The 12769-nt window shown below is 38.8% G+C and overlaps 1 protein-coding gene across 1 annotated transcript; it reads left to right on the forward strand.

Annotated features, from left to right (window-relative positions):
- The first annotated feature begins 219 nt into the window (after window positions 1–219).
- Window positions 220–705, forward strand: LOC149205304 (uncharacterized). Its single transcript, XM_089397369.1, has one exon. It carries the CDS (start codon window positions 220–222, stop codon window positions 703–705), a length of 486 nt encoding a protein of 161 aa, XP_089253495.1.
- Window positions 706–12769: the final 12064 nt, after the last annotated feature.

Genomic DNA, 12769 nt, shown 5'->3' on the forward strand with positions numbered 1-12769 from the left:
AATAAGTGCATCTTCAAAAATCAAAATCCAAGAATTGGGAAAACATTATCAAAAACCTGGGGACTAACTTCTGAAATCCTCAATGAAAAAGGAACTACACCAACGGATTATAGTATACTCCAACAAGAAGAAAGAGATTGGCTCAGCAAAGCCATAATAAACAACAATGGAAAAAAAGGACAGAGAAAAGAAAACTCAGGGAAGAACTGGAAATTAAGAATGACTGAAGAGGAAATTGAAAGTTGGAAAAAACTTCAAAACAGATATTGTTTGCAATTTGATGGAGCCTCCAAGAATAATCCGGGAAAGGCAGGAGCAGGGGGAATAATTCTCGATCCGAATGGGAAAAAAATTGTCACTTATGAATGGGGATTGGGACAAATTTCAAATAACAAGGCTGAAGCTTATAGCTTGCTGATGGGGACAAAAATGATTAAAAAAAGAGGAATCCAAAATCCAATAATTTTAGGAGATTTAGCCATCATAATCGAGGCAATGGTCCGAACAAAAAGTCCAAGCAATGAGTTTATGAGTAGAATCATCAAAAGAATCAGAAGGAATTTAGAAGGTTCTGGCAATGTAACCTTCAAACATATATTGAGAATACACAACCAGCAAGCAGATCACCATGCAAATCAAGCAGTGGAAAAGAAGGAAGGAAGAGTTTGGGAGAACAAAGAAGAATACTATCATTCAGTGCCATAAGCTCAAATTAAATATGATAAGATTAAAGTTCTGGAAAATCAAGGCACAAAGCAAGATAAATCAGGAAAAAAATAAAAAAAACAAAAAACACAACACATCAAAGGACACACAACCCAAAGGAAAATCAGAAAATCATGGGTAGGCAGAGGAAAAATCATGGCAATAGGGATCTTCACATGAGCAATGTCAGAGAAGGAAATCCTGATCACAAGGTAAATGAGATTGCATATCTCTGCTCAGAAGAATATCGATGCATTGAGGGCGATCACACTCAAGTGGTAGCTGTCAAGTGCATCGTATGGGGTGATCGAAGCAGCTATAAGAATATTGGTAGGCCAAAATCCAACAAGCAAACTCGCATTAGCAGAGCGTTCTCCGTTGAGTGCAAAGGAATTTCGCCTGGTCTAATTCTCTTCCTAGCAGCTCCAGATCGCTTGAGCCTTGCGATCAACTCCCAGCTATTTGTTTTAAGTCACTCAGTCTAGCCTCCCCTCAATGAAATCGCTCTCTGTCTTATTTCATCCCATAATTACTTCCAGACTTGCTCTCAGTTATCTAGAATTCTGCTCTCTGTCATTCTTCAAGCCGCCACACAGTCTCCCATGCAACACGCTATACCCTCCGTTGTTCATTTTGAATCTCTACAAATTCGCAGGCTCCTCTTAGCTCCAGCCCTCTGTTCACTGCCAATCTTCAAACCATCACACAACATCTACAGTAGCTCGCCACATTCTCTGTTGATTATCATCAGCCCCTTCAAATCCGCAGTCTCCTCTTAGCTGCATATGCTCAGTGGGAACAACTAACACAACTACTCAAAAATCAAGACATCGGTCAACAAAGAAGAGCATCACAGGACCAAAGGAGTGCTAGCAACAACAACAAAGCAAGAGAAAGAAACAATCAAATGGAGTTCAACCCCATCGAAAAGGCAGCTAGGAATGACTCATGCCCAGCATGCAAAGGGAACAAGGTCATGATACATTGGCTGCAACAATCTCTCAAAGATCTAAGAAGCGAAATGAGAATGGAATACAGCTTTCAGAAGCAAAATATGGCAGTGCAAAAAGAGGAGATAATGGCACTGAAAACTAAGTGTAAGCATCTGGAAGAAGCAGTGGAATACTACAAAAACAAAACTATGAGCAGCGAAGGAGAGAATTCAGTCAACAACAACAACATGAATCAAGCAACCCAAGAATACTCAGTCTATAAGCCATAAACTCCAGAGAATATATGTTATGTAAATTTACTTTCTTAGTAGGTCAATTTGTCAGGCAGTACTCTAGAATAGTTAAAAGAATCTATGAAGTTTTGAAATCAAGCACAGGAGATGGGACTGTGCTCTCATCTCACTGCTTAGTCTATTATCTCAATATAGCTGAATGTAATAGGAGCTTGCTCCATGTCCTTTTTTGGTAATATATCAACTAACCGATCTTGTCAAAAAAAAAAATACCCTCATAAGTTATAACATCAACACATCATGACATCACATAGTAAATGGAACCACATGTCAATATAACCTTATATCATAACATCATAAATATGCAAAATCATCTCAATATATATCAAATACAACAACCCTTTCATTATGCCCTGAACTACTCATATTTTAATTAATCACGATGATTCTATGTCCATTATTGCTAATTTCCATTGCCTAGATAAGACACATGCATAATTTTGTTTTGTTTTTTTTCAATATTTGACATGTTGAAGAAAAGTTATCACCATGCACTTGAACCCTATTTATCTCAATTTGCGAGCAAATGTTTGATTAATGAGAACCAAACTCCATAGGGCGAGATTAGCATCACCTTAGAATATTTTGGGTAAACTATAATCAAGGATGGATACCAAATGCTACTCCTTGACTTGTGATAAGGTAACTCGAGTAGATTTCCATTGGTTGCACATGCTTGTTATGCTTTTGTCTCTCCTCCCTATAATGGGTGTTGTTCTTGCCTCTCTCAACCCTTTAGTTGGTTAAACCATTGAGTAAGCATGTAAAAGTGTGGTTACTTCCTAACATAATGGTTTTGGTGTATCATTATCTTCATACTTTTTATGTCTAATTAAAAAAATCACAAGAAGTATGTCTCTTACTAACCGTTTAGTAATATAATGATTAATTAGTTGAAAAAAAAACTTTATTTTTCATTCATTTATCATATAAACTCTATTAACTCCTTTACATAGCTTCATCATATATTATAATTTCAAAATAACTTAACAATTTTATTAATAACACATCAACACAAGAAGATTTGAGAAATAAAACTAATGTTTCACAATATCCAATATTATTATTATTATTTTTTTTTCTTTTTCATATTTTAATTAACACACAATATCACTATTCTTTTTTTCCCACCCACCCCAATTCATTTCATCATAGAAATGTCGTATAACTATTAAAATGATAATTTATATATATAAAATTCTATATTTTTGGGAGTCACTTAAATATATAAAGTTGCTCCTAGTTGCTTAATTTATGGAAATAACAAGTATTATTTTTAGGTATAGAAAATGTTGAAGGCAAGATGCACAACAGAGAAAAAATATATACACAGGAAATATAATCATGCACAGGAGACACAAAAAATTAACGTGGTTCACCCAACCATTCTGGGCTACGTCCACCAAACATAGGCATCGACAATCTTATTATCAAAATAGGAGATTACAAGAGAATTAATTTCCTCTCAAACGCTCACACATTCCACCCAATCCGTCTGGACACCTGTTTTATAGCTAGGAGGATCTAACTGCCTCATAAATCCTCCTACAACAATTATAGGATGCATTAACTCACTCCCAACAACCTGGAGCTAATCTAGCAAAAAATTCCTATTATTATCACACATTAGAGATTTTTGCCTACTTTGTGAAACAGAAAAAAATCTCAACAATCTCCACCTTGACAACAATTAGCCTGACACCTTCTTTATTTATTATTTTTATCTTTTCTGCAAGCCAAGAGAAGCCAAACACCAACGCAGCTTCTCCAACAAAACTGGTTTCGTGAACATGTCTACACAGTTTTCCTTTGTATGCACCTTTTTAAGAGAGACTCCCCTTTTAGTGATAACCTGTCTTACAAAATGGTACTTAATTGGAATATGCTTTGATTTACTATGATAGGCCGGATTCTTAGCCAAATGTATTGCACTTTGACTATCACAAAGCAACCTGATGTTGTCCTGTAACCTACCAAACTCACCAAGCAAACCTTTCAACCAAACCGCCTCTTTGCAAGCATGCGAAGCAGCAATGTATTTTGCTTCAGTAGTGGATAAAGCAACAATGTTTTGTAGCTTTGACATCCAGCTAATAGCTCCACCTGCAAGAGTAAAGACATACCCTGAAGTTGACCTTCTCTTATCCAAATCACCTGCAAAATCAGAATCAACATACCCGCAAACAGATTCACTACTCTTATTGTAAGTAATACAATAACTACTTATGCCTCTCAAATATCGAAGCACCCATTTCACTGCTGACCAGTGTTCTTTACCCGGATTTGTCATATACCTGCTGACAACCCCAACTGCATGTGAAATATCTGGTCGCGTACACATTTTCGCATACATCAAACATCCTACTACATTGGCATATGGAATTCGAGACATATAATCCTTTTCTTCATCTGTATTAGGACATAAACTGGAAGAAAGCTTGAAATGGGAAGCTAAAGGGACTGACACAGGCTTCACTTGGTTCATACCAAACCTCACAAGTATTTTCTCAATATACTTTTGTTGTGATAGCCACAGCTTACCATTGCTCCTGTCTCTGAAAATCTCCATGCCCAAAATCTGTCTTGCTGCTCCTAGATCTTTCATATCAAATGTCCTTGCCATCTGAGTCTTCAACCTGTTGATTTCTTCAATGCTTTTGCTTGCTAAAAGCATATCGTCAACATACAACACTAAGATAATGAACATGCCATTACTTAACTACTTAAAGTAAACACAATGATCATATTCACTTCTTATATATTTTTGACTCAACATGAAAGAATCAAATTTCTTGTACCACTGTCGAGGCGACTGCTTCAGACCATACAATGACTTCTTGAGCCTGCAGACAAATTTCTTATTGCGATGCTGAACAAACCCTTCTGGTTGTTCCATATAAATTTCCTCATCTAAATCACCATGTAAAAACGCAGTCTTAACATCTAGTTGCTGTAATTCTAAATCAAGCAAAGCAACTAACGCTAACACAATTCTAATTGAAACAATTTTAACAACTGGTGAAAATATCTCATGAAAGTCTATGCCAGCTTTATGAGAAAACCCTTTTGCAACCAGCCTTGCTTTGTATCTGTCTTCTGAATCATTCACACCCCGTTTTACCTTGAAAACCCATTTACATCCCATAGTTTTCCTGCCTTTGGGAAGTTCAACCAGATCCCATGTGCCATTCTTACCTAAGGCCATCATTTCTTCCTTCATGGCTGCTTTCCATTTGTCACTCTTTGAACCTTCTACAGCTTCCTGATAACACAAAGGTTCATCATCGTTAGCGGTCAAAGCAACTGAAGTAACATAATCATCATACCTTCTCAGAGGGCGTTTGATCCTTGTAGACCTCCTTAAGGATGTTTCTGGTGCTTCCACAATTGGCTGTCTACCATATGTAGGAACTTCTTCATGATCGCCATCTGAGACCTGTTCATGACCTCCATCTGAACCCTATTCATAATCTGACTCTGGAACCTGTTCATGACTAGAATCTGAACTATGGTCATCATGACTATCATCAGAAGTGCTGTCAAACTGAATGTGCAGAAAATCAGATACATCATCCTGTTTCAATTTATTATCTACATCTAACTGTACAAGAGAGGATTCATCAAACTTGACATCTCTGTTGATGATGATTTTGCAGGTAGTAGGATCCCACAATCTAAATCCCTTTGTTCCATCACCATACCCAACAAAGACATACCTTTTCGATTTCGGATCTAATTTAGTTCGCTGATGTTTAGGCACTAGAGCATATGCATCACAACCAAACACTCTGAGTTTAGAATAATCACAAGGGTGACCTTTCCATACCTCTTGAGGAATCTTGCAACCTATCGTTGTTGATGGCGACCGATTTATCACATAACAAGCTGTAGCCACTGCTTCTGTCCACAACTCCTTCTGCAAACCATCGTTACTCAGCATACTCCTTGCTCTCTCCAAAAGAGTCCTGTTCATGCGTTCAGCAACTCCATTTTGCTGAGGAGTATACACAGTAGTCTTATGTCTCTCGATCCCTGCATCCTTGCAATAATTGTCAAACTCCTTGGAAGTAAACTCACCACCATTATCAGTTCTTAAACATTTTATAGTTCTACCAGTGCTGTTTTCTACCAATGCTCTAAACTGCTTGAAAACTGTAAAAACATCAGACTTCCTCTTCAACATGTAGACCCATACTTTCCTAGAAAAGTCATCAATAAACGACACAAAATTCGACGAGCCACCATACGAGGTTGTAGGTGCTGGACCCCAAACATCTAAATGGATATAATCAAGTATTCCTTTACTAGTATGTTTGCCTGTTTTAAACTTTTGTTTACTTTGTTTGCCAAACAGACAATGCTTACATAAATCTAACTTTCCAGATCTTAGATTAGGAAGTAACTTGCGATCAGCCAAAATCTTTAACCCTCTTTTGCTCATATGGCCCAACCTCTGATGCCATAGGCGAATGGAACTATTGTCATGTTCAAACACCGTAGACACATGAACTGACCCTGTTCTTCCTTCTAACTGAAACAGATTTCCTACTTTCTTAGCTTTCATTACTAGTAAAATACCTTTGTAAATTTTCATTACTCCACCTTGAATGACAGTTTTATATCCATTTGTATCAAGTGCCCCTAGTGAAATTAGATTTTTTCTTAAATCTGGTACATGTCTTACATCAGTTAACATTTTGGTTGTCCCATCAAACATTTGCAGCTGTATACTCCCTATTCCCACAATATTAGATGTGACATCATTACCCATGTACACGACTCCATCATTCACTGATCTATATGTCTTAAACCAGTCTCTATGAATACACATGTGGTTTGATGCACCGGAATCTAACAACCAATGTTGATCATGATTTGACAAATTAACTGATAAGACTTCGTCGCTCATACCTGAACCAGATGCTGAACCTGTATCAGTCGTGTTTGCTTCCTTCTTTTCTGTCGATGAAGCTTCTTTAGAAGTTTGTTGTCGCTTCCAGCAATCCTTCTTCAAATGCCCTGATTTGCCGCAGAACCAACACTTTACTTTACTCTTCTTCCCCTTGGACTTTGAACGCGAATCGCTGCGCTTACCAGAGCGTCTTTCTCTAGAATGACCTCTAGCCATCATTGCCTCTGATGTAGAGGTGTCAGCATTCGACTGCTTCCTGGTCTCCTCGGACAACAAAGCTCCGACAACATCATCAAATTCAATGGTTTCGGATGAACTAAGACTTATAGACGTCACAAAATGATCCCACGACTCAGGCAACGAGCACAATAAAGTTATGGCTTTATCCTCGGCTTCAATTTTTACTTCTATGCTTTCTAATTGCACCATTAAAGTATTAAAAGCATTCAAATGATCAGTAATGGAAGTACCTTCCTCCATTCGCAGATTGTATAGTTGCCGCTTCAGGAGAATCCGATTTGTCAAGGATTTCGTCATATACAGCTTCTCCAACTTCGTCCACAAACCAGCTGCAGACTTCTCTGACACGATGTTAAATAAAACATCATCAGCCAAACACAATCGAATTCTGCTCAAGGCTCTTCCATCCAATTCATTCCACTCATCATCTGTCACGGGGTAAGGCAGTTTGGATCTGCCCAACAACGCCTTTGCCACGCCCTGCTGTACCAGCAGATCATGCATCTTTACCTTCCAGATCTCAAAATTATTTTTGCCATTAAATTTCTCGATTTCAAATCGGGCACTCTGAGTTTTCGCCATCTCATCTAAAACAAAGAATCTCCAATTTCAAAGAAGTTAATAAATAACACACTGCCTATGCCTTATTTTACCTTTGCCTTTATTTAAAAAAAAAAAACAACCCCCTTTGCTTTGCTGTTTGAATCTCAGATTTCAATTTAAAAAACAGTGTAAATAAAAATTGGCGCTTGCTGATGAACACAAGAACCGCGCCATTTAAAAATCGCTCTAAGTGTTGACAATTTGGCGCGTGTATACCTCTAAAATACGTGCTGATCAAAAAATTAGCGCACTGGCGCTCTTAATTGAATAGGATCCGCGCCATTTCAGTGTTTTGGCGCGACTGTATTAATGTAAAACGCGCCAATGTTGACCACGCATATTCCTGGGCTTTCTTGTACGCACCAATGGGTACACGGTTCAACGCTATTCTCCACGCATATAAATTAACACGCATATCCAATGCAGCAATATTTAACACGCATATCCAATGCAACATATTCTCCACGCATATAAATCAACACGCATATCCAATGCAGCATATCCAATGTTTAACACGCCAGCATATCCAATGTTTAACACGCATATGCTCATCACGCACCAGCACAAAAAATTCACACACCAATTGTCATACGCTTCAGCAGCACACTGAAATGCTCGTCGAGCACTCGGGAATTCCACCGATGGAGACACTCACTTGTTGATTTCATCGTATTCTGCAGCGCTTTGCACACATATTCCTCAAGGCAGCCAGATATACGCTCCACCTTCACGATGTGCAGTAGCAGAACAGTGATACGCTCCACGCAGCAATGAACTGCGCTCCACCTTCACGCAACACCAGGCAACACCTCCACACACCAGCGCTCCAGCAACACCTCCACGCACCAGCGCAACACCAGGCAATTCAGCACCACGCATTTACGGGCAGCCACACGCTATATAATCTCTGTATGTCCTGCAGCATTCTCTCGACATTAACACGCAGGTCTCCACCAGCACGCAATACCAACGCACCAGCCAATCAATCGATATGGTTTAATACAAACAATACCAATCATACGTAGCCCCACAGCCACGCACAACAATATGGTTTCTGCACAGCAATTCAACGCACTCCAGTTCTGCTACAAAACAATCACCTTTCGCTGCACCATTCAACGCACTCCAACATTGCTCTGATACCAATTGTTGAAGGCAAGATGCACAGCAGACAAAAACATACACAGGAAATATAATCATGCACAGGAGACACAGAAAATTAACGTGGTTCACCCAACCATTCTGGGCTACGTCCACCAAACATAGGCATCGGCAATCTTATTATCAAAATAGGAGATTACAAGAGAATTAATTTCCTCTCAAACGCTCACACATCCCACCCAATCCGTCTGGACACCTGTTTTATAGCTAGGAGGATCTAACTGCCTCATAAATCCTCCTACAACAAATATAGGATGCATTAACTCACTCCCAACAACCTGGAGCTAATCTAGCAACAAATTCCTATTGTTGTCACACATTAGAAATTTTTGACTACTTTGTGAAACAGAAAAAATCTCAATAGAAAAGTAGAAATTATCGATTTATTTATTTGTTGCGGAAATATAGAAACGTTGCCAAACGATAATTCTGATTATCAAGAGCTTTTTGGGCAAATTGGGATCATTTTGGGTGGGTCCTGTTATTGACAAAGGATTATTTGCATATTACCGAATGAAGAAACGACCTCAAATATAAGGCATAGGCCATTGCAAACATTTTTACCCTCATGTCAACGAATGTGTATCCATCCAAATAACCAGATTGGATACTCCGTTTTACGTATCTACTCAATACTTTTAAATTCGGCATAAATTATAGATTTGAATCACAATAGGTAAAAGAATTAATTAAGAAGTTCTGAGTTTAACTTAACATGGCTTAATTTCGAGTAGTTAGAATTTTACACCAAAACAACTCCCAATCTCTATATGTCAATTAAACAAAAATAAAAGAACCACACATGAGGTCATATAATAATGATAAGAAAAAAGATTAATAATTATAATGTGTAATATATAATAATGATAAGAAAAAAGATTAATAATTATAATGTGTAAGATATAATAATGATAAGAAAAAAGATTAATAATTATAATGTGTAATATATAATAATGATAAGAAAAAGATTAATAATTATCATGTGTAATAATTAGTGAGTGTGAACATCTTTTGATTATTAAGGTATTTCACTTTAAATTATAAAATTAATAAATAGGAAGTGTTGGTATTTTAGGGTTACGGGAGTTGTATAATTTATTATGTGAGGGAAATCTTGAATTCACTTGCTGAAATATATTAAAATATATATAAAAAATCTCCATTGTGATTTTAAAAGTTTAACTATGGATGAAGCATTATTGTCAAGATCACACCACTTATAATAATGATAAGAAAAAAGATTAATAATTATCATGTGTAATATATAATAATGATAAGAAAAAAGATTAATAATTATCATGTGTAATAATTAGTGAGTGTGAACATCTTTTGATTATTAAGGTATTTCCCTTTAAATTATAAAATTAATAAATAGGAAGTGTTGGTATTTTAGGATTACGGGAGTTGTATAATTTATTATGTGAGGGAAATCTTGAATTCACTTGCTGAAATATATTAAATTATATATAAAAAATCTCCATTGTGATTTTAAAAGTTTAACTATGGATGAAGCATTATTGTCAAGATCACACCACTTATAGAAAACAAATACCATGGATTTGTCAGGACTCTGGTTATTATTTAACAATTGGCTTAATGACTTCTCAAAACAGGTGCCATCGTAAGTAAGATCGTGCATCAGTGCCAAAATATCCAAGAATCCATCTAATAAGAAATGCTCCATCGGTTCAAAAACATGCAAGAAGATGTTGACTCCCGTCATTTCCTTCCTTGAGTACCAACATTGAGTGGATCACCTCTTTCTTGGCAAGTGATCGCCACTTGGCTCACACCTATCAGCAACGCCCTTGGGATTGCCTCCTGTATCAGCGATCGACAATGAGAAAAGGCGGGTACTGTCAGAAAAGAGTCCTAGATTCCGCATTGTGATTTTAAAAATTTAACTATGGATGAAGCATTATTGTCAAGATCACACCACTTATAGAAAACAAATATAGTCCATGGATTCGTCAGGACTTTGGTCACGATATTGAATTTCATTAATTACCAACCTTAATGGTCACCTGGATGCAAATTGTCACGCCCCCAAGTTGGCGGTAGTCTTTCAACCGCTCTTGGCGAGGTGCGGCACCACCGAACACTTTCTTGTCACCAATACTTATGTTCATGGACTATGCCTAACCATTAGTCTACTTAGTTTGCTTTTCGCAACCAAGTATTTTTATGTTTCCTTTATACCAATAAACACCCATATACATTCATTATCATTAGCAATTATACAAGAGAACACAATTGCATAGTATAAAGGGAGGGGCAACTCCTTGAACAATGAGTCTGCCCGAATAATATATTATACAATCTTTCAATGTTACAAAGCTTTACAAGTATACTTGGAAACACCAAGTTTCATACTTAGCCAAATTTACAACTTCATCACACCTCCGTGTGATAACCAAGATCCTTTGCCCAAGTCGGGCGGGCGCGCCCTCACACGAGCTGCCTTCCGCACTTCACAACCGAACCTTGTTCTCCTTGCACGACGGGCGGGTGACCTCACCCGAGTCACCCGTGCACGCCTTTGCACAACTGGCGGGCGACCTCACCCAAGAACGCCTTTGAACGATGGGCAGGCATGCCCTCACACAAGTCGCCACCCGCGCCCAACAACCGGCCCCTTCACCTGAGTTCCACCGCACCGTTTACTTCTGCACGAACGACGGGCACTCCTACCCGCATTCCAATGCCTTCACCTACACCCAAGTCTGCGTGCTATGTCGTGTAGCGTCGCCCAAGAGCGGGTGCATTAGACTGTGCCTTGTTGCGGCCTCCTACACCTCCTTCGCACTTATCCTTGCGATGTAGAGCGAATGAATCATGTTCGAATGATCCCCTAAAGCTCCAACAATGTGTCCAATATATATGCGTTATTGGGTGGTCGTGCCACCTTCACGGCCGACCCTTGTTCCCTTTCAACCGACGCCTTTTCCTTGGTTTATCGTTCGGTTGGCTCATCCGCCAATGCCCTCAACCAACACTTCATCACGTCGGCTTATTTCATGAACGCCTACGCTGTTCATCATATAAACATGCTCGCTCGCACTTTGTCCATGTTATTTCAAGTGTCGCTCTGCTGTTTCATGTAGTTCGTGCGCACACCAAGTCGCACTCCAACCTTCGCACCTCACGGTGGTCTCGGTAAGAACTGTAGGTCCTTACATCCTCCTCCACCTGAAGTCGTTGTCGTGCTCGACAACATACCATCTCGGTAGCCATCCACCAAGATAAAAATTTCCATATCCGAACAGTCTTATCCATGATATCAACTCCTTCACATACTGCAAACATCCTTGCAACATATGTAGAACTACGTCTCCATCATGTCTTGTCCCGGCAACCATCTGTTACCAAGCTCACCATACCAAGGTATACACCCCATTGGTATGTCATATATCAAAATTCATCTCAATCCATGATCATCAGTTGTCTCGTCGCAATCTCCACATGCTGCTCCCCATCGTGGAAGGCTGTCCCCTCCATCTCAAGCTACATGCTTCCTGCAACCTCCCGTGTTGACCTCATTATGTGTCGTCCTTGTGTGAACTGCTACCATGATACTCCAACACAATGTTAACACACCTCTGCACACTATGCGTCCCCATGTTTGAACTAGTTGGGTAGCTAATCCAATTGTCATGCTCAAATCATGAGAGTGTACATCCTCATGCCATCATCAGTTGTTTCTCTGAAAATCCCGTCACGTCCTCAACTCGATCAAGAATCCATCTCCATATAAGTAAGCCATGCTCAGGTCCATGAAGTAGTCTCCATCTCATCTACAACATGCTGTCCATGATGTTTGGTGTCAATGTGCTGCATGAAATCAGCCACATCTATCCCAACATCATCCATCTGCAAAACATCCATCTCCTCAAAGTGAAGAG

Source organism: Pinus tabuliformis, chromosome 1_2 (genome assembly GCF_031772625.1).
Source record: "Pinus tabuliformis cultivar Carrire ecotype Pingquan chromosome 1_2, CPIR1, whole genome shotgun sequence".
Lineage (NCBI taxonomy): Eukaryota > Viridiplantae > Streptophyta > Pinopsida > Pinales > Pinaceae > Pinus > Pinus tabuliformis.